Source organism: Alosa pseudoharengus, unplaced genomic scaffold, assembly GCF_046254945.1.
Source record: "Alosa pseudoharengus isolate Yale_2024_CS ecotype anadromous, Long Island Sound unplaced genomic scaffold, YU_APseudo_1.1 YU_APseudo_1.1_scf_8, whole genome shotgun sequence".
Lineage (NCBI taxonomy): Eukaryota > Metazoa > Chordata > Actinopteri > Clupeiformes > Clupeidae > Alosa > Alosa pseudoharengus.
In genome coordinates, this window is record NW_027468870.1 from 24,736,980 (window position 1) to 24,759,376 (window position 22,397).

General features: G+C 42.8%; 1 protein-coding gene across 1 annotated transcript in view; it reads left to right on the forward strand.

Moving 5' to 3' along the window:
* Nucleotides 1-4,959: 4,959 nt before the first annotated feature.
* LOC143112658 (dystrophin-related protein 2-like) overlaps nt 4,960-22,397 on the forward strand; it is a 27,655-nt gene continuing 10,217 nt past the window's right edge. Inside the window, exons 1-9 of the mRNA XM_076274934.1 lie at nt 4,960-5,051; nt 9,677-9,829; nt 13,810-13,963; nt 15,678-15,840; nt 16,947-17,176; nt 17,574-17,720; nt 21,401-21,479; nt 21,906-21,966; nt 22,359-22,397. The exon at nt 22,359-22,397 is cut by the window's right edge and continues 23 nt beyond it. Of these exons, the coding sequence (XP_076131049.1) occupies nt 4,960-5,051; nt 9,677-9,829; nt 13,810-13,963; nt 15,678-15,840; nt 16,947-17,176; nt 17,574-17,720; nt 21,401-21,479; nt 21,906-21,966; nt 22,359-22,397 (1,118 nt within the window). The remainder of the gene's footprint in view (nt 5,052-9,676; nt 9,830-13,809; nt 13,964-15,677; nt 15,841-16,946; nt 17,177-17,573; nt 17,721-21,400; nt 21,480-21,905; nt 21,967-22,358) is intronic.

Here is a 22,397-nt window from a genome sequence, read left to right on the forward strand (position 1 = left end):
ATGCTTTAGACACTAGTCGTCGCAACGCATTTCCAAATTCCCTAGCGGTTTCAGTTGGTAGTCTTTTTCTAGAGGAGAAACTCACTCTGTGCCACTCCTCCCCACTTGGCTCCAAATATTTCCCCATTGCCACTTTTAACTTTTCATAAGTGCTTTTATCAACTGGACTCAATCCTGCATATATATCCCAAGCTCGACCTGAAAATAACAAAGACATAAATTTTAATTTTAATTCCCTGCTCCACCGATTAACTTCTGATGCCAATTCAAACTGTTCTGACCAGTCAGACCAATCCCTCCCCATTCCCGTAAAAGTTTCTGGCATAAAAATTGGCCTCTGTAATACAGGTACAGGTGGTTGTGTTCCCGGCTCAGGTTGCGGGTCTGGCATATCAGGCGGATTTTGTATGGAATCAGGGGACGACATTTTTAAACAGATCCCACCGCTGCCACCAGTGTAATGTAACAGCTGGTTATCAATTAGCTGCCACCACCTTTTTTTTACCGGTATGGTCCGGTTGTCGTCCAAAGTTCCACACAAAACCAGCACAGACAGAAGTTAGTATAAGTAAATCTGTTTATTAATTATAATTCATTTATAAAAGTACTAGATTGAAGCCAGTCAGCAGGAGTCCAGGTCTGTTATCAGATATATTGCACTAAGCCACTTAACACCACTACAAATCAGAAACCATAGGCTAATTATTGCACACACACCAAAGGCCGATTATTGCACACACACCAGGCCGATTATTGCACACATACCATAGGCCAATTATTGCACACCCCTAAAGGCCCAACAGGGGATAAACACACATAGAAACGCTAGGAGCTGAACTACGTAATAATTAGGCATTCCAAGTGTATCACAGCAATCATTAAATTCATGGCTTAACTAATCAACACATCCTAAAAACATCCCCAAAGAACCACCCGCGATTTCCAATAGCCTAGCCTATTCAATCATAGTAGTTGTCCCTCCCCTCCCAACACACACACACACACACACACACACACACACACACACACACTTCATGAAACACGGTTAAAACAATCGCCACTTCCCTTGTCCGGCAGCCTTCGAGACCCTCCCGTATGGTTGTACGTTCAGTCCGCGAGCACCGGCGTCCCGGATACCCACAAAAAAGAGTCACAAAAAAATATAGCGTCCCACGTTGATTCTGGCCTTCCGATTTAGTTCAATAGCATCACTTCAGATGTCCTGTCCATATAGCACTAATTATGTCCACGCTAACACATCATCTCTGCCTGTCTTCAGTCGTCTGCCCTCTCCTTTCTCTCTTTCCCACCAAGCACCGTGTACTGTTTTTAAACTTCTTCCTCTACAGGTGTCTCTCATCGCTCAATCAATACACGTCCCTAACCACGTGAGCAGGCAATAGATTACATCATTACGTTCATCACAATACCTTCATATCTATGGGCCGGCCCGCACTGCGCACACTCCTTGACCGGCCGACCGGGAAAACTCCCGACCGTCCCGATTGCAACTCCGCCCCTGCAGTCTGCCATGTTTTTTGTGCACGTGAGCAACGTCTTTTTGTTGTTATGTCACAGGGTGTGAATAGCTCAGCTGTGTGGCCAAGGCTATTAGTACCAGGGGTGTAAATAGACACTCTGTTAAAAAAAAAAAATTGAGGAAACCATACACCCCCGGAACCAACACCTCACACACCTTTCCTTCCTACTGCATGTGCTGCCACACAAATCAAAAGCACCATACAAAATACTTTCAATTTGTTTATGTTTATGGCATTTGGCAGACATTCACAGGATGTTTTTTCACAGTTGTTGCACTCTGCCCATCATAAGGCTAAGGTTAAAAATACACTTTGACCCAAGGTTCTCACATAGTGGTCTCATGGGGGTTGGCCCCGTGACTTTTTTGGTCATTTTCAATGTAGTTGAAATGATGATTAAAACCATCATCATCATCATCATCATCATCATCACCAATTCTTTATTTTAATTTTTGTCAAAATTGTGTAGCACACCAACCCTCATGCGCCGGTTTACCCCGTGGCTGTGAATACATCAAGTAATGTTGATAAACAGGAACAGAAAGTGGATGTTTTGGGTGGTGCGCTGAGGGTGACTTCCTGATGAACGTATCTGTAAACCTAATCTTGAACAACTTTGTATATGTAACTAGCAGTCTTTATGACTCAGTCAGTGTGAAGGAGTGCTACATATACTGTAGGTCAAAAACACATGGAGTGGTGGGAACGGCTGAAAGCCATCATTATCATCTTAGTATCTGCTTCTATTTATTTAAGTTTGATTGTAAAGGGCACAGGGTAGGGTATAATCAATTCACTCTTTCTCTCTCTCTCTCTCTCTCACTCACACACACACACACACACACACAATTAATTGCTGTTTGTGAATGCTCATTCTATATCAGCATCCCTCCATACCTATGGTGATATGGGCCTGTTAAATATTTTTTGTCTTTGTCATGCCATGACTTTGTCAAAAGCAAAGTCTGATGACCCTGTCAGATTAGGTTTTCCTCTGCCAAGATATGTGACAGGCCTGTCAGCCAAGATTGAACATTTATGTTCTCATGTACATGGACTTTTCTACTTTTGGCACTAGAGGGAGTAGTGGGACTTGCAAGGTTCTGTATTACTACCAACTATGACATCGGTAGTATTTTTAATGGCACAGAATATACCTTTTTCCATTCAACTGAATATTGTATAAAGCAAGAGCCTTGTAAGAGCATATCTCATCATTTGTCACAATTCTGATTCATGCATAAAAATTCACTGTGCAGTGTGTAGAAAGACAGATGATCAAATTTAGTTCCACGGTATAACCTTTAATGTGTTTAAGGTATGTAAATATAGTGCATATTATTCATATTCATATAAAAAAGATGGGAGAAACTATTATACAGTCAGTAATAAACACACAGGTTATATGTCAAGGTCAATGGGAGATTAACTTCAGCTTTTTATGTGACTTACTTTCTCACATGCCTCCTCTCTCTCTCTCTCTCTCTCTCTCTTCTTAACAGTAATGTAGCACTTGCCTTTTCCTTTTCCACACAGCATTACAGATAGACATATAATGCATTGTGATTATTGCATGCTATCACTCTTTGCAGTCACTCTTCACACTCTTTGCAGTCACTCTTCCTAAAATAGCAGAAGAGAAATATTTTACATCGTTGTTGAACCTGCCGCACTATATGGCAGGGACAGAGACCAGAAGGAAGGCTTGAGCTGGTCTGGCGTTTTCCGTCCATCACCAACAACAGCAGACATAATCCTCCTCCTCTGTCCTCTGCTGAGCTTCCCCACTGTGCTCCCCTGGTCTGGGCCTCCTGTGCTGTGCTGTGCTGACCCTCCTATCCTGTCCTGTCCTGTCCTGTCCTCTGCTTTGCTGTGCTGTGCTGTGCTGTGCTGACCCTCCTATCCTGTCCTGTCCTGTCCTGTCCTGTCCTCTGCTTTGCTGTGCTGTGCTGTGCTGTGCTGTGCTGTCCTGTCCTGTCCTGTGCTGTCCTGTCCTCTGCTGTGCTGTGTTGTCCTGTCCTATGGTGTCCTGTGGTGTGCTGTGCTGTGCTGTGCTGTCCTGTCCTGTCCTGTCCTGTCCTGTCCTGTCCTCTGTTGTGCTGTCCAGTCCTGTGCTGTGCTGTGCTCTGGAGGCCCAGCAGAGCGGAGTAGAGATGAAGCTGAGTCAATGTGGCAGTCCCCTTACTGGCTTCACCGCTCCAGGGTGGCGGCGCTGTATGCCTCCTGTTAGCGCTCTGTCTATCTCTCTTTCTCTCACACACTCTGTCATTCTCTCTCTCTCTCTTTCTCTCTAAATCTCTCTCATATTGTTTCTCTCAGTTGCCGTCTCAGTCACTCACTTACTTACTCTCTCTCTCTTTCTGTCTCTCCCCACATCTTTCTATGTCTGTCTCTCTTTTTTAGCTTCTCTCTCACTCACTCAGCCGACTGATCAGTGCTTCTCTGTGGCGCTACGCTCTCTTCTTCTCCTTCTCTCTCTCTCTCCTTCTCTCTCTCTCTGCCTTTCTCTCACACACACTCAAATGCATTCCCTCTCCTCCCCACCCTCTCTTCCACTGATCCTACTGCCGTTGCACTCTCTTAGTCAGTTGCTCTCGTAGGCTTCCTGCACACTTTTTCTAACCTCCGCACAGTCCGTTTTGCCGTCTGCTCTCCCTCTTTCTCTCTCTCTCTCTGTCTCTCTGTCCCTCTAGCGCTTCTTTGTCCAGTCTTCCTCCAGCATGTCTTTTGTTTTATTTAGCTTTTTGGGGGTTTGTGAAGTCTCACAACTGAGAAAAAAGGCTGACTGAGTGTTTTTTTTTTATCTGACTTCTTTCACTTTTCCTCAACCACAAACCATTTCTTTCATTCTAATCGTCCTCTCTTCCAAACAACTAAGCTACAATAGAACTTCATTCATCCTCATCTTCAACTTTTGTTTGTACTGGTGGCTTCATCTTTGATTTCATCCCAACAGAATGGTAAGGTCAAATGCTATCTTTCTCTCTTTCTCCTCTTTGTTTCTTACTGTACGTATCTGTGTGTGTGTGTGTGTGTGTGTGTGTGTGTGTGTGTGTGTGTGTGTGTGTGTGTGTGTGTGTGTTTTCCATAAACCAATTAAGTATTTTCATTAAAGATATAAATGGGCAATGTGCTCTAACTTCTAGACTTAATGAGAATAATGGAACAACGTAGATAATAACAGTTTATTCATTGATGCATTCATTTTAAGTTTGTTTAATGTGTGTCTAATAAATAACTGAGAGAGCAGAAGACTGAGTATGAGATCTGTCTCCATGGTTTCATCTCTCATCTCACTTTTCACATCCCCTCTGTAAATATAGCAAAAGCCTCCACATTCGGATGTTGCATCAAACACAACATCAACACTTTGGACTGACCATGCCTCCATCTCCTTGCCTTTGCAGCAGACGCACAGATGCCCGTGTACTGCCAACCATGTGGAGGAGGCGGGCATGAAGCACAGGGCACCCCAGCGGGCACCATGGAGCGATGGCAGGAGCAGGGGGGGTGAGTGGCGCGCCTTGTCAAGCATGAGCATGGTGCAGCCAGTGCCAAGGTCAATGGTTTAATCCCGGCTTGGAGCACACAGGCTCAAGAAAGTGCGGTGCATTGTATTACTCTTAAAGTGACTAGCTTTGGTATGGATCTGGAGATTATTGTGGGTAAAAACTTTTTTTGTTTTGTTATGTTGTTTGTTATTGATGTTGTTAGTCATCCGTGACTCACGCCTTTGTTTATTTGTGTGCGCTGCCACATCATATTTCCAATTTCAGTTAAACAAGAGAAAGTGCTTGAGAGTTCAATCGAATTTACAAAACTGAAATGGCTTCAGGAATGTCTCTCTACTCAGATTCACTTATTGTCTCCTAGCTTATGCATGTGGTAGTTATGTCAGCATATATTATGCTTGAGCTCATGCACACTATTGCTCAGGTTCATGTGAATATAAATGTAATGTATACAAGTGTGTATGTGCATACATGTGTTTGTGACTGTGTACCTGTGTTTTAGTGCGGGTGTATATCTGCTTGCATACTGTATGTGTTTGTTTAACCATATCTGTGTATTGGTACATGTGTGCACAAGTGTGTGTGTGTGTGTGTGTGTGTGTGTGTGTGTGTGTGTGTGTCTGTGTGTCTGTCTGTGTGTGAGTGTGTGTGTGTGTCTGTCTTTGTGTGTGTCAGTGTTTGTATGCATAATTCTGCCACGTGTTGGTTTTCAGAAACAGAGGTGTCTGTTTGCACTCCTCTCTGCCTGAAACACAAGATTAATGAGATGATCCACTTGGCTAAGCACATTACTCATTTCCGTTTGGTGCAGATGATTATTTAAGAGACGCACTCTTCTCCCGAAACAGGCGGAAAGGGAAAAGACACAGAAATAGAGAGGGAGAGACAGAATAAAAAATGTGACATGGAAGTGGTCTTACTGTATGCAGCAGAATTCACAAGGGCGCTGTGCGACTAATTTACTATGTAAACCTACAGGTACCAACTTTGAATTGTAGCTGTGAATTATTCATTCATCATGTTGACACATTGGAACAGAGTATATTTAGCTCATTTCATGCCTTATGTAAGCCAATGTAAGCATCATCCATTGCTAATGCTTGGAGAATTTGACCATGGTGAAGTACACTTGCTATTACCTGCTCACTCAGATTGCCACTAAGACTGGAACGGATCTGGCTGTATGACTAGATTTGTGTGTGCATGCTGCTTGCAAATGTGAATAGAATGCAATGGCAGTAGAATACAACTGCATTAAATTTTAGTCTGAAACACAAGGAGACTCACACAAGCTCTCCTCGATAGCAGCTGAGCCTGTAGTCGACTCAGTGCCAGACTGCAGACATGGTGTGAAGCTGGACCAGCTGTGGGCCGGATCAGTGCAGAGTTAGCCGCTGTGTGTCTGCAGCTCTGGCTAATGTGAGTCAAGTAAAAGTGAATGTTAGTCTGAATATTTTCACTTCAGTGATTCCCAGATGTGGCAAAGAGCTGCAAATGCTTGTGGAACTGCTCAGGGAATGAGAGATTAATTTGATGTTGGAGACTTGCAGAAGAGCACAGTCATAAAGAGTGACTCCACTGATATAGCTTGTGAATAAAAAAACTATATTCAGGATCAGTTAATATTCAGGGTCATTTAGTTAAAGGCCGACTGGTTGAGAGCTGGCTGAGAGACTGGGCTCATCCAGCTGTTGTCATAAAGGGGGAGTGTGCTTCAAATGGCAGAAAACTTTCTTTCTGTACAGCTTCAGTGTCTGACACCAGTATGTTGAATTGTGACAGAAGTTCACACACTCAGACAAGAGAGGATGATGACATGGTGTGTGTGTGTGGGTGTGTGTGTGTGTGTGTGTGTGTATGTGCATGTGCTTGTGACAGCCTCTCACACGTCTCCTTTTGGCTGAGACAGTTCAGATACTGGACTCCCATGGTGGCCGCGTTTCTTTGAAAGCCAGGTCCGTGGAGGGCCGAGGAAGCACATGGTGGTGCTAATGTTCTCATGAATAAGACAGACGTTTTCTTATTTCCCCTGTTCCAATCCTGTTGGGGAACATAAATGCATTCATAAATGCCAATGCCGCTATAACACATCCAAAGTGTGCTGTTCCCTTCAAAGCCCAACACTATTATATGATGAGAGTAGATCTCTGGCGAGATAGAGCATCTTGTCACAGCTAGAGAGTCTTGTCACAGCTTCCAAAATAAAAGACGCTCTGATGAACATTACAGAATATACAGATGTTGACGTCTATTCCTGGTGTTTTGCATCATATGTCTGGCACTCATAAGATCAGTGGTTTTCAAATGGGGGTACGCGTACCCCTGGGGGTACGTGAAGGCACTCCAGGAGGTACGTGAGATTTTAACCCATAGAACCCGATTGACTCAAAGTGCGTAAAAAAACACACCCTTTCTTCTCTGTTACATTGCTCCGCAACTGTTCATCGCAGCGAGATGAAACCTTTATTGTGTGACAGAGCAGAAGTGGGGCTTTCCAACGAGACAACGCACTTGACTGTAAGTTAAAGTATGAAAAAAAATCATGAAATTAAATCAAATTGCACCATATTTACAGTCTTTACTTCTCTGCGTTCACCTGCGCACCCATTACTCTCGTTTGAATTACTCACGAGCCTGTGATCGCATAGATATGGCAAGCATATCAGATGAAAGAGGAGACACAGGGCTATCCATTGATAGCAAGTATGTTGATCCTTCTGGCTTATGAAATCAGACGAAGTGACTACAAAATAATAAAGTCATGTACAAAAACCAATGCTGCACACCCATTACTCTCGTTTGAATTACTCGTGGACCTGTGATCGGATAGATATGTCACGCATGCCAGATGAACGAGGTGACACGGAGCTATCATTTGATACCAAGTGCATCCTTCTGGGTTATAAAACAGACGAAGTGACAGCAAATAATTACTTAATATAGCTCAACTTACCTCACGTTTTTGTCTGTTTTTGTAGCAAAGCATGTTTAATCTTACGCTATTGTGTGTTTCTCTATGGCAAAGATTTTTTGAGATCCTACCAAATTCCTGCATGGCTTTTAATTCAAGGCTCATATTGCATCCCAATTTGTTTGGCAAAGAAACACCTTTTTTGCCTTTACTTTCATGGCAATGCAGTAAAAAGTTGTAGAGAATCATGAGTGCAGATACCATATAGGCACACACAGGCTATAACACGTACAGTAAACTCGGGTCAAGTCAGGTCAGATCAGTTCATGTCACATATAGAGCGCAGAAAGGTCATTAAATCACTAAATAAAAAAAACTCAAACGATGGAGTCGTGGTTGAAGTTTATGGATGGAGTCTGTTTCTAAAGTTTAATAAATTAGACACTGATGTCACAGTGCTCTGTTTTAAGTATTTTTTCTCAACTAAAAATGGTTTGCGCTGGTTAGGGGGTACTTGGCTGAAAAAATATTTCACAGGGGGTACATCACTGAAAAAAGGTTGAGAACCACTGCGTAAGGTGATGCATGTGTGCCGTTTATATTATACAAGACATATTTGAATCCACCTTATGGAAATGTGGGCCAACATGCCAAATGACATGTGTTCTCTGTGTCTCTTCTCTCAGTTTATTCATTAATTAACAGTTAAATTGGTGTTTTGTAGCTTAGAGGGATAATGCAAAGCCATCCAAACATAAACTGACATATTCATCAAGCAATATCGAGAATGGTAGAGACATCAACTCCATCTCCTGTAAGTGGGGCTGCTTAGTAAAGCACTCTGACTCTTTTACTATCAGGAGTCTTTGTTTCTCCCAGAGGATAAACTACACCAGGCCCATAGCCTACAGTATATTCTTATATTTCACCTTGAGTGATGCAAAATAGGTCTAGATAAATTATACATAATACTCTAGTCTACCTTATATCATGCAACATATCTGCAAAGTATATATTCAGCATACGTGCATAAATGTATGACATGTTGTCTACTGTGTATTGGATGAAAAGATTTCTATTGGTCAATGACAATTTAGATGTGCCTAATCAATATGAGGAAGAGTACAAAAGTATAAGAAAAAACTTTGTATCTTTTCATTGTTTCACTTAATGATTAACACAACCTATTTTCTATGCTTACTTGAAAAACAGTTTTGGCTCGGATATTCCAGCTATTTAGTGTTCGGCTGGCAATTACACTGTTGGCACCAGAGAGCAATTATTAACCCCTTCATCATCGCTGACACACGACAGAAGAGATTTCATGGAATAGGCCAAGTTGTCAGTCAGAATTAATACACATTTATCCAGTGGACATATTTTCTGTCATCCCTCATCTCCTTCTTACCAACCCCCCTCCACCTCTCTCTCTTTCTCTCTCTCTCTCTCTCTCTCGCTCTCTCTCTCTCTCTCTCTCTCTCTCTCTCAGTCTTACACACACACACACATATACACCTATATTTCCTCTACCTCCCTCTCTTTGTCTTTCTCTCTACCTCTCTATTTCCAGTCCCTGTTTTTATTTGGTGATGTGAGTATGCCTGCAGAGAATCCTAAAAGTGAAAACCAGACACTCACTTTTTCCTTTCTCTCCTTTTCTCCATCTCTATGTATCTTTCTCCAGCAGTTGGATGGCTCTCCTCTCCTCACAGTGAGCACGTGCGGAGGTCGGAGGAACGGGAGTGGAGCCGGAGCAGCAGCTTTTCTGACGGGCAGCTGAATGGGCAGCTCGAGAAGCGATACTGGGAGCCTTGCCAGGGCTGTGGAGGCAGCCTGAATACCAGTGAGTCCGCTGTGGAAGAAAGGTAAACTGTTTACAAACAAGTTGTAAATAAATAAATAAACATAAAAAAAACAAAGTAGTGTTTTAGATGGAATGTATTGGAAAGTTAGTTGATTTTTTATTTTATTTACTTAATTGGAGGGCACTGTGGCTGAAATATCAAAGTGGTCCAAATTAAACGTTTCTTCCCAATGATTCAATATCAGTTTGTGTTTAGCTGTGCTTTGACCCTGTGTATTTTGGTAGGGAGACACCATGGCTTCAGTTAATGTGTGCATCACATTAGGCTCAATAATGTAATCAGTGATAACAACAATTTGCTTGAACAGCCATAAAGCTCTTTAAGTAAACAACACTAAACAGCACTGAAAGCAAGCAAATTAATTTGATTTTGGGAACGCAAAGCACAAGAACAAATTAATCTGAGGGGCATTTTGCTTTCCTCCTCAAACTGAGGGTACGCCACATCTGTATCTTACCCTTGTAAATATAGACTGTAGAAGCACTCCATGACGAAACCCTATTGTTTTCTCATCATGCAATTACAACAACCCTGTCATCAAGAAAAATATGACATGATTAGCATTCAATACATAACAAAGCATTGATTGACCAAGTACAAACATTCATACATATGCACCTATTTGCTATAGTCTCTGAAGGATTCAAAAGGATAAATATACAGTTACTTGCCATATGTGACAATTACAGACTTCTGCATCAAAAGAGAACTTAAAGGCACTCTACAATGTAAAGGTACTAGCTGTATTCAGACAGAAATGCACATGTACTGAAGTTAATTTAAGCAAGGTCACATTGCATGTTAATAAACCATGATGATAAGCATGAATATGTAATGTGCATTTAGAATGGAATAGATGTACAGTATGTGTGTGTGTGTGTGTGTGTGTGTGTGTGTGTGTGTGTGTGTGTGCGTGTGCGTGTGCGTGTGTGCATGTGTGTTCAAGTATATACAGTATGTATAATATTACAGGCATCTAAGTGAAATATCAGAATGTATGAATGCCATGTTACCATGTTTTTTTTATGAATGCATGAAAGACCACAACAGAGAGGAGGTAGAGAGAGAGAGAGAGAGAGAGAGAGAGAGAAAGAAATAGGTCCTTAGGAATTGATGCCCTGTGGGTTAATTAAAAGGGTAGGTAAAACCAGTGATGCGGAAGCACACGGCGTGTAATTACCAGAGTCTTCCTATAGATGAAACATGTCAAAGCTTCCGTTTTACATACCATATTCAACACAAGTGTCCACACAGACATCGTGTACTGTACATACACATTTTTACATTCACACACAGACACACAGACACACTCACAATCTTTTTAAATCTCTTTCTCTCTCTCTCTCTCTATCTATCTCTCTCTCTCTTTCTCTCTCATACACACATACAGACAGAAAGACACACACTAACACATTTGCATGCACACACACACACACACACACACACACACACACACACACACACACACACAGACAAGAGCCCCTTTCGCACTAAATGTGCACCAGGCACAAAAAAAAAACATGTGCACCTACTCTATCAGTTCTCCCTAATTACTGCCCCCTTCCCTGAAATTATCTCATCTCATCGGCGGCTCTCGGCTCATGGTGTTTGTAAAAATATCTATGATGACCATGGACCGGTGAGATGATTGTTTAATTTTGTTGTGTTTTTTTTTTTTTTTCTCCTTTGCTTGACTTGCCTCAGTGGTTCAGTGCCATGTCATCCACCATCTGGTTTTCGCTTCTCCTCGGCTGGTCACGGCTGAGAACGCAAATCTGTTGTGTAATCTTACGCCTCTCCATGCCAGCTCCGCTCCCGAGACGCAAAGAGTGAACGCTGTAGAGTCTGTGCTGTCAGATACATCACTGTAAGATGCTGATGCTGGTCTGTTCAGATAGTAGGGGCTGCTGTTTAATTTTTAGGGAGATATAAAGAGGTGTTTTTTGTTTGCGCTGTGCGGGAGGCCATGGTACAGTGTGTGAGCGTATCTGCATTAAGGAGCTATAGGCGGACACATTAACAATGTAATCATGTCCATAAGATGTGCAGCACAAGGCACGAGGAATAAATGAATAAAAATGTGTTTTAATTTGTCACAGACAGGTAAGCATTTTTCAATAGTTGTGTGTGGTATGCTTATACTGTACGTTCAATTCAAAATGCATGGGAGAGCTGTAGGTAGATTAATGTATGTATGTATGGAATGGAGGTGTAAAGGAAAATAAATCTCCTCTATACCAGGGTTTCCGTTGTCCGTGCCGGAAAAAAAAATGAAATGTCCGACAAAATTAAATCTCTCCGGTCAAATTGTCCGATTGAAATTGGCTAATAATCCCGTCCCCTAACGCAATCTGAATTTGAGAATAAGCCTTAATATGTAAGCCTATATTATACGTCCTCTTGCTGACTCTACTGTTTGAAAAGTAAGCTATTAAACAACACGCATAGCCTATGCTGCATTTCAAATAGGAAGCGCACGCTTAAAACGTCCATGTTAAACAACGAACAAATGAGTGAGGCGGTTCAAACATGGCCAGGCCCAGGCAGACTAGCCTTAAAAGTTTTTTCAGAGGCCAGACGCGATGGATGATGATAAATTGGTAACGTGTGAAGCCTCAGATGTCCGGTCAACTCCACCACCACCAGATAAAAAGCAGAAGTGTCAGGCGTATCTGTCGAAATCAGTGACATCGGAAGTGGAGTTGTGGGGGGTGCGGCTGCTCCAAGACACTGTTATTCTCCGTGTACAGTGGACATGCAGAGTGTTCTTTAACCAAAGCATACAGTAGGCCTATGCGTTCTCTGTCTATGATCCGCGGACCAGTCTGCAGGAATCTGTGCTGAAACCAATAGGATTGCTATAAAAAGGGAGAGCATGTTTGTTAATCACTGATTGTGTTATGTTGGGCTGTGAGACTGAATTTGCTGTAGGATGTAGGAGGTACACACAAGAGAGGAAATCTTTGGTGCTCAAGGTAGATGATAAGGGAATCCTCCTGTGCACCAACTGTGTTCATACATAAATATTCTAAGCCATAGATTTTGGAAAGAGGATTGGACATGTGGGGCCATGCAAGTTGGTGGAATTCTTTACTTTGCCAAGAATTCTCGAAGTCTACCATGTTGCATTGTGCCTTGTTCTACAGTGACTTGCGTTGACTGGTGGGTGTGATTTCAGGATCACATGCACTGGTATCTGGGTGTTTGCTCCTGGGGTATAATGTTGCCCTGGCATATTCATTTTTGAGTCAGGTTGTACCGCAAAGCTTCGCTACTTCCATGAAATTGGCGCCGTTTTCTCTATGTGACACAGTGCTGTGGCGTGCCAGATTATGCCCTTTCTTTGTGCGCACCGCTGCACCATGATGGAGAGTGTTATTATGATTACCGACGTCATCATCAAGACGCCGAGGCATGAATGATGACAAACTGCATGAGAGAGAGAGAGAGAGAGAGAGAGAGAGGAATGAGGGTTCAGGCTACCCCTGAGGCCACCATTAGCAGATGATCTGAAGTGTTCCTGTTTTCATGCTTGTTACCATGCCACCACCCTGAGAACAGCCGAGTCTGTGGTGGAGCTGGCCCAGAATCGCTTCATATCTGTGCCAGAGCAGCACTAGAAATGTTCCATTCCCTCCTCTCTTCAGTCTCAGAGATGTTAGCATCGCGCCTACCCTGGAGACCCAGCCTGTTTGAGATGTTGAAGTTGGGGGTAAGATGGGTGATGCAGAGGCAAAGAAGAATTCTAGAATGCTGGGTTCTAGAGTGATGGGTGATGGGTCTGCGGTTTGACAAATGGAAGGGGGTAGCTATGGGACATGCCTGAACACTCAAGCAGACACAGCCAACATACCATATGTGCACCAGCCATAACACACACACACACACACATGCACACGCACACGCACACGCACACACGCACACACACTCACACACTGAGATAGTCCCATCCACTCTTTCACCTCTGCTCTCGTACGTAGGTCCTTGTGTGAGGACTGTGAGTGCAGCTCCTGCCTTCAGCACGCTCTTCAGGACACCGTCACCTGGCTCTCACTTAAGGAGGAGGAGCTGGCCAAGCCTCTGCAACTGGGGGGCGATGGAGCAGCGCTGCGACAGCAGAGAGAAGGCGACCAGGTAAACCACCTGTTACTGAAAAGAGCCAAATACATGGAATACATAAACCACTGTTTACTGATATGATGCTAAATGTGACACAGTGTCAGTATACTCTGAACTTGCCCACCCAGCACTCAAAGTGTAATGATGCTGTCAGATATCGGTTCAACTTTTGTTGTGAGCCAGTTGAACACATGTCTTGTCAGTGTTGGACTCAGGCTTAGACGACACATCCACAAAGTGATACAGACTGCCTGATGCATACTGCTGCCTCCAGTGTGACAACCACAATGTGTGACTGGCACTGTATGCTACATATGTTTGAACACGAACAGAAGGTTTCTAAGAACCCAAGGACAGTGGAACTTCACCATGCAGTTGGCATTTACCAATATATACAGTATATACTATATATATATATATATATATATATATATATATATATATATATATATATATATATATATACAGTATATATATTGTGTGGGCCATATATTCATTTAAGAATAAATATCATGTAAAAGTAAACAACTGTGATTTGTCATCATTGGCATGTCACTAAGCATGTTCCCACCATGTAAATTCCACAGCCTGGATAAGGCATGCTATCATGTACCTCACTGCCACTTGTTAAGCATATTTTTTCAGTAAAAAAAAATAGTCATAAATTGTAAATGCCACTGTGCTTGGAAATATGATGTTCTATGAACACAGACCATGTGAAGATCCTGTAGCCTTGTGTACTTTTATGAGATTGTAAAACTACCCTTCTTTGTATTGGTAGTATGAAATTCATTTAATATCCAGTCACCCCTATTGCCCCCCTCCCTCTGCTGAAGCCGCAACCCACACATCCCTCATGTGACCCAAAAAAACAGAGCTGAGCTGATCGCAGGAGTTAACCCCTGTGGGAACGTTGCTTGCGAGTTGGAAGTCAGGACCAATCATGGCTAATTTGATCAGGACAATTCAGCATGTGAATATTTTCCCTCCCTCCATTGCTTTTGGCCACATTTGCCAGTTCACTGGGGTTTCTAATTTGATTAGGATACAAGACAAAAGATGTAATTGCTTGAGTTTCAATTACATGGCTTTCAGACTCCCCCTATCAAACAACCATGAACTCTGAAATCTATCGCAGTCTCAAAAATAGAGGTTTCTTGGCTTATTTGGAGACGAGGGAAATAGATACTGTGATACCTTTTTGTGAGTATATACTCTTTTAATCCCGTGGTCTCTGCATTTATCCCAATCCGTTAAACACACTCAGCACACAGTGAGGTGAAGCACACACTAATCCGGCACAGTGAGCTGCCTGCAACAACAGCGACGCTCGGGGAGCAGTGAGGGGTTAGGTGCCTTGCTCAAGGGCACTTCAGCCGTGCCTACTGGTCGGGGTTCGAACCGGCAACCCTCCGGTTACAAGACCGAAGCACTAACCAGTAGGCCACGGCTGTATGCATAAGTATGTGCTTCTATAGCTACTGAAAATAAATCGCATATGTTACTGCAATTGTTTTTCCTCAGCGTTTAAGCTAATTTCTATATTGTATTCTGATCTGTCATCCAATGTATTTGAGTTTTTTGGAAATGAAGATTCTATAGTTAATTCAACCGGCTCCATTTTGTTTTATGTTTTGCTGTGCTTCGCTTGGCTTTGGCTTTAGTAGAAACTAATGTACTTTAGTTGCTTGGATTCTGTGTGTAACTCCCTGGTCCTACTTTTCCAAAGCTCTTTGTTGAAGAAGTGAAGTCCAGAGGTCCGTTCATCTACTCTGTATTGGAGTCGGCCCAGGAGTTCTTGTCACAGTGTTCCATGCCGGACTCAGAGGAGGCATTCAACAACCATGGTAGAGAACTAAGACACAATACCTCCAGACTCCCTCTAACCACAAGGGATTCACTCATTTAGGATCAAAAAGGAGAGTACATTCTACATTGTCATCTGCAATTAAAGGAATCTTTTCTTTTCACTTTGTTAATTAGCTGAACCTCTTTGATTGTGTCCAAAACCCTGTTCTTTTTTTGTTCTGTTCTGTCCTTATCATAATTGGCAGATGTATTATAATGTCTGATGAAAGCACGTGTAAAAGCAGTCAACCATTGGTAATGGTGGTGGTAGTATGCTGCTCATTATCACAATGACATTTTCATGATGAAAAGTAATCACTGGCCACACTCCCCCAGACTAGTACCAACCTTTATCTTCTGCTGAAAGCCCCAATCGCAAATGTGCATGCAGCACAACCAACAAATATATATGTCACACTGATTTGCATCCTTGGGCTATTTCTCCACTCTGGTTCCAGAGTATTTCTCCAGCCCTGGTTCTCTGTCTTCAACAATAAATGTACCATCCCTCCAATAAATATATTTTTTGTAGATTTTGCGTGATTCTGTGTCTTGGCAATGAACTGAATGCTCCTGCAGCTCAGCTCATAGACCAAAGTGTAAACAATGCTAAGGACAGAGAATTGATACCCAGGGAGCAGACATATACTGTAGATTAATACCCAGTGCTTTTATGGAAAAAGCAACACTTACCCCAATAATATTCAAATTGCTGAATAAAAATCCTAAGGATATTTATGCTGCAGAGGATTTGCTGCTTACATCTCGTGACAGTGCATCTTCAGCTGTGCTTTATATGCGCCTTTCGCCAGGTTTTTCTTGGTCAGTGGCGTAATGACTTTTAGAGGGTGTAAGATAGCGATTTTTGGATCATGTGCCAGAACACACCTTCTGCCACACCGCTGGGCGCGAGGCTCAATAATAGTGAAGCGCATGGCGCAAAATCCACCACTGACTGGATGTAAGATAAGAATAAGCTTTGCATTGGGCTTTGCATCGCGTTTCTGATCGTCAAAATAGAGCCCAGTGTCTTTAAAGTTTGCACCTCTGACCATCCGTGTCTGATCGCCAAGACAGAGCCCTAAGTCTGTGTATGTGAATGTGAACTGATATTCTGTAGAGGGGGACCCTGAGCAGACGGAGGTCCAGTGCGTGTGGCAGCAGTCCGGCGTGGTGGGGGCGCTCTGGGAGCAGGTGATGGAGCGGTGCTCGGCGCGGGAGAGACGTCTGGATGCAGCGCTGACCCAAGTGGAGGACCTGCAGGTCTCCATGAGCTCCCTGGCTGTGGAGCTGGAGGAGGCACTGGGGGTGCAGGAGGCCTGGGAACCCCTGGGGGAACTTCTGGTGGATGCCCTTCAGGACCATATCGATGCCATAAGGGTTAGTTGACTTGTTGTTGTCTTTTATTCATTGCAAACATTGTAGTTTTTTTTATATATAGTTCAGTTCGAGAGGGAATTCTAGTCTTTATACGTCTAAAAAATCCTTGTATTTTAGGAATTTCACCTGGAATTAGAGACAGCAGATGTTTTTTAGGTGTGAAAATGTATTCCATGTTTGAAAAGTGTAGTACAATGAACCAGCCTTAATGCAGCCTTAGAAAAAAACAGAACCTCAAAGACAGTTCTATCCAGTGGGAGGCTAACCAGAGTTTATTCTTGAAAGTGGTCATGACACACTCCCCAGAGGGGCCTATGAAGTGTCTCCTCAGAGGGGGGGCCTATGACACAGTCACTTCCTGGAGGCGTCCATGGTGTCCTTCCTGTTTCCTGCATAGCTGTTTGAAGAGGAGCTGCTGCCCGTGGGTGAGGGAGTGAGGCGGGCCAACGAGCAGGCCCAGCTGCTCAGCGTGTCGGGGGTGAAGCTGTCCCCTGAAAACACCCAGGTCCTGCAGTGCCTCAACGACCAGTGGAGATTACTACAGGTGACATCACCCCCCACCCCACTCCCAACAAGGTTGCCGCAAGCAGCTGTATTTCAAAACTCTTCCTGCCCTACATGCAGTATTCTTAAAGGAGAAACATGTTAACTGTTAAGTGAAATTCAATCTTCAATGCATGCATGTACTGTATACACTTCTCAAAAGCCCAGATAGTCCATTCTCCATTCATCTCTACAGTATATGATCTAAAGCAACGCATTGGTAGCTTACTCACAAAGACCTGTGCTACTTGCACCAGCACTTTACCCTCTGAACACTCTGAGTAAGTTTCCATCCATGGTTTGTTCAGCCAATGAGGTTATACAACTAAATCATAGCTAATTCCAGATACATCTGAATGCTTCCATTTTTTTCTGTCAGCTTTCAATTTGTTAATGTAGAAGTTGTGCTGATGTGATCTGAGAGCAAATGGCATGTGCACAACAAATCCATTACCTAGACTAAATGGCAGACACTTCTCTTTGAATACCTCACCACATGACGGATATACAGTAATGGCCCCTGGGAAACATGTTTACTTCACATGATGTGATGGGTCCACCCTTGCTAACACAGTTATCTCCTTTTGTGAGAGTGGCCTCAAATGTGTGTGTGTGTGTGTGTGTGTGTGTGTGTGTGTGTGTGTGTGTGTGTGTTAGTGTGTTTGAATCAAATATGTTATGAGCCTTTTAAGGCATGTTAAAGTAAGAGAGAGTTTAATCACTCTGTATTTGAGGTTAAGATGACATACTACAGTGACATTCAAAAATTTGGTCAGCCAAAGGTAATGCCATAGCCAATGCAATATACAGTTAGGCTTATAAGTTTATGAACCCATGCTAAAGTTGGCTAAAAAGAGGAATATTAAATCATCTTTTGGAAATTGATCTTAATGTCTTAAGTAAAAAAGGAGGAAATATCCAACCTTTAAGGACACATCATAACATACCCTTCACCATACCTAGAAATTGGCATTGTTTTATTTCAGTTAGCCTAATAGCTGGTTTGATTTGCATTGAGAGATAATCTTATGAAAAGTACCCCATGCCAATCGTGAGATATGGTGAAGGGTTGATGTGGGGCTATTTTAATTACAAAGGCCTAGGGAACTTTATCAGGATGCATAGTATCCTGGATACATGAAATAACTGGCCTGCCTCTATGGGAATTTCACATAGGGGTGTGAATACTTATGATCCCTATATTTTAAGGAAGAACATGTATTTATTTACGATACATTATTCACAGAGAAAATTCCTCTTTTTAGTCAACTTTAGCATGGGTTCAAAAACGTATGAGCCTAACTGTATGTTATTAATTACTATGCCATGGGGTAGGCTACTGTCAGTCAATTTAAAAGGTAAGCACCAAAATGCACAGAGAAGTGAAAAGTGCAATCAGCCTATCCTTTACTTTTTTTGTGTTCACATCTGACAAATTTCACAATGCATTTGGTAGCCTATTAAACTAAGAGGTGAAAGTTTATAGCTCAATACCATAGTGTCGCCACAGACAAGTTCACATTTTCAGCACCACGGTCAGCTCCAAATAACCCAGACGAACCTGCTAGCAAATTTGAATTTGCTTTGCTAACACGTTCGACTTGGGTTACCCCGTTAAGTCCCTAAGCAAAGGTTCTAGAGAGCTCTGCGCTCTTGTAGGCTAGTTGACATGCCTCAACGTCATAATAATTTCCACTGCTCGCTTGTATTTAGCATTCTAAATCTCTCAGAAGACTTTCAGCGCGGCATCTTCCGTTTTACTTAAGTGCAAAATATATCGCATTGTCATGAACTGATGCATCAATGATGATTATGAAAACGCAACGTCTAAAAAACGTAACGTCTACACAGATCCAGGTATATCGTAACGGTGATGAACATTTCAACTTTCAGACAGTCACGGATAGGTAAGTCTGAACCAAGACGTTAGGTTGTAGCCAGTTAGGCTAATTTCTAGCTCAAAACAGTCATCGTATTCTTTGAAATAAATAAATAAACAAAACTGCACTAGTTGGAAGCTTGCCGTTCTGCTATTAATTGTGTTGTGATTTTAATGCGAAATGATACGTATTCTTTTCCGTTTTAGAAAATACATTCATTTAAACAATGAATGGAATGGGGAATAACGGGAAGAGTAGTGCCGATTCTGCACTTCAGGAAAAAGAAGTGCCAGAAAAGAAATCCTCTCAGAAAACTGTGACCAAAGCAACCAACCGGATTTCCTTAGCGCCTATTACAAAATCAGCAACAGAATCTCTCACCAGAACAAGGCTCCCTAAAGCTGAAACCTCTGCTAACTCTCAAGTACATGTGTCTAAACTGGCTAGCAATAGAGTGTTAGCTTGTGAATTTGAGAAAGCTGACAAAAGGCAGGCATCCACCGTGAAGAGAACTTTCTCCAGGCCATTGGTAAAAGAAAGCAGTTTGCAGGCTGTGAGAGGACCCTTGAAGACACTTCAATCTATTAATATAAGCCACAGGCCATTGAGGATGTGTTCTGATGCTTCAACTACAATCGGACCGTTTGGAACCAAAGGGCAGCAGGTTAAGACTGCAGTGATGACCCAACCAAAGGCTGGCAGGAGAGATCTATTACTTGAAAGTATTCGGATGAGACGACCGCCCTGGAGGATGGGAACGGTGGTAAGGGATGTCCTGCTGCCCCGTCTTAAGCCGTGCTCGTCTGAGGGGTACCAGCAGCAGCCAGCCAGCCCATGTATGTGCAGGCTGAGGGGTGACAGGGGCCGAAGGGCTGGGCTGACGGCACCACTAGAGGAGAACCCAAAATCGTTCAAGCACCACAACTGGCTCATGCCCATCTCCTCCGAGCCCACCATTGCCAGCCCCAGCCGCTGGGAGGAGTCTGCCCCCCCAAGCACGCCCACCCTTAACCTCCTGAACCGTGCTTTGTCAAGGAAGGGGGTGAGGCAGAGGCACAGCTCCTTCACGCTGCAGGGTCGCACTCAGGTCCCACGGCGCCCTGACCCCAACGGCCTGGACCTCTCCCAGATATCTGTCCCACTTCACCTGCCAAACTACCCGTATGGCAAAATCCACCTGACCCTGCCCACCGTGTGCTGTCCCACCTCCCTATGCAGGAGAGACAATAGCATTCGGCAGGCGTCACCCTCCGATTCAGACCCAGAATACTCGTCTGATTATGAGGACGAGTTGGCGTACAAGTCAGACAGTGATACGTCTTGATTACCAATTGCCTGCTTATTTTTATTAACATCTTTTGTCATAGGGAGAGCAGGATGAGATAGATCTAGGCCTGTATTAATATTTTGACTTTGATGGAAAATCTTGTATGGTAATATATTTTCAAATAAATACATTTTAGTTAAAATGTGTGCTCTTTGTATTTTTGTATGACTTTGTATGAGTATTAATCAATTTTGTTGATCTACACTCGCAATTTGTAGGCTACTTGATCAATTTAAAAACATTTAGGCTCACATTTACAGTAAATGAACACTGCCAAATAGTTCTGACATGCTTTAAAACTAAATATGTCTAACATAAATCAACTGCAAAGAAACAAGTGAAAAAAACCTTGTTCCAACTTTTGATACATTCCACTTTGTGTGACATTTCAGTGCAGCTTTACATTAATGACTGAAATGTCAAATGTAGGAATGCTCTGCATTATGTACCTTAAACATTGATGTCATTCTGCAGGACTCCATAGATGTCAGACTGAGGGACTTGCAGGATGCTCACAGAAGCTTTGGTCCAAAATCCCAGCACTTTCTCTCGGGTGAGAGACTGCCTAAATCCATGTTTTCCACTGTGTGTTCTGAATAATACAAATAAAAAGGCATAGACACTGATTTTCCATGAACTAATGCCTTTAATGATGCATAAATAGATTTTGTTGATTCTCCCATCTCCTTTCTCTGACATTTTATGAAACTGTGTACTCAAAAGTCCAGGTCAATTACTTTTTTATTTTAAGTGCATGGTGTATTAACATTAGCACAACCCCCTTAAGAAAGATCTATATACACTTACTAAACAGGGACATCAGTGAGTATTGATTTTCTAAACTTGGTTATGTTATGTGGTACACAATGTATGTCTGGGAATTTACCATGTAAACAATGTAGCTTCCTTATTGGCTGCTGGGTTTAGTTATCTGCTGTTTAATTAAACCCATCCTTTTCATTGATAAATCATTCTCCAGGATCAGTGCAAAGACCATGGGAACGAGCCATATCACCCAACAGAGTCCCATACTACATCAAGTCAGTATGAGCACATGCATGTGAGACACATACACAGAGAGAGAGAGACACACACAGACACACACCACACACAGAGAAAGAGAGAGAGACATGATAAAATGAACTGCTGTTGTATAGTGGCATGCTTCCCAGAAATAGCATTTTGATTTAACTGCTTTTGCCCTCTGTGTGAAAGCCTTCCTGTGTTTACCACATACAGCACTCAGACCTGCCTGAGGACACTGTTATACTATGAAGAAAAAAAGCCAAGTGCATGGCTCTTAGTCTCAGTCTGAATTGAATTAAGCTCTCATTTTTTTTAATCATATCTCTTATTCTTATACTGTGTCTGTCTGTCTGTCTGTTTCCCTGTCCCTCTGCCTGTCCATCTATATTTGTTTAATCTCTCACAGCCATGAAGCCCAGACCACCAGCTGGGACCACCCAAAGAT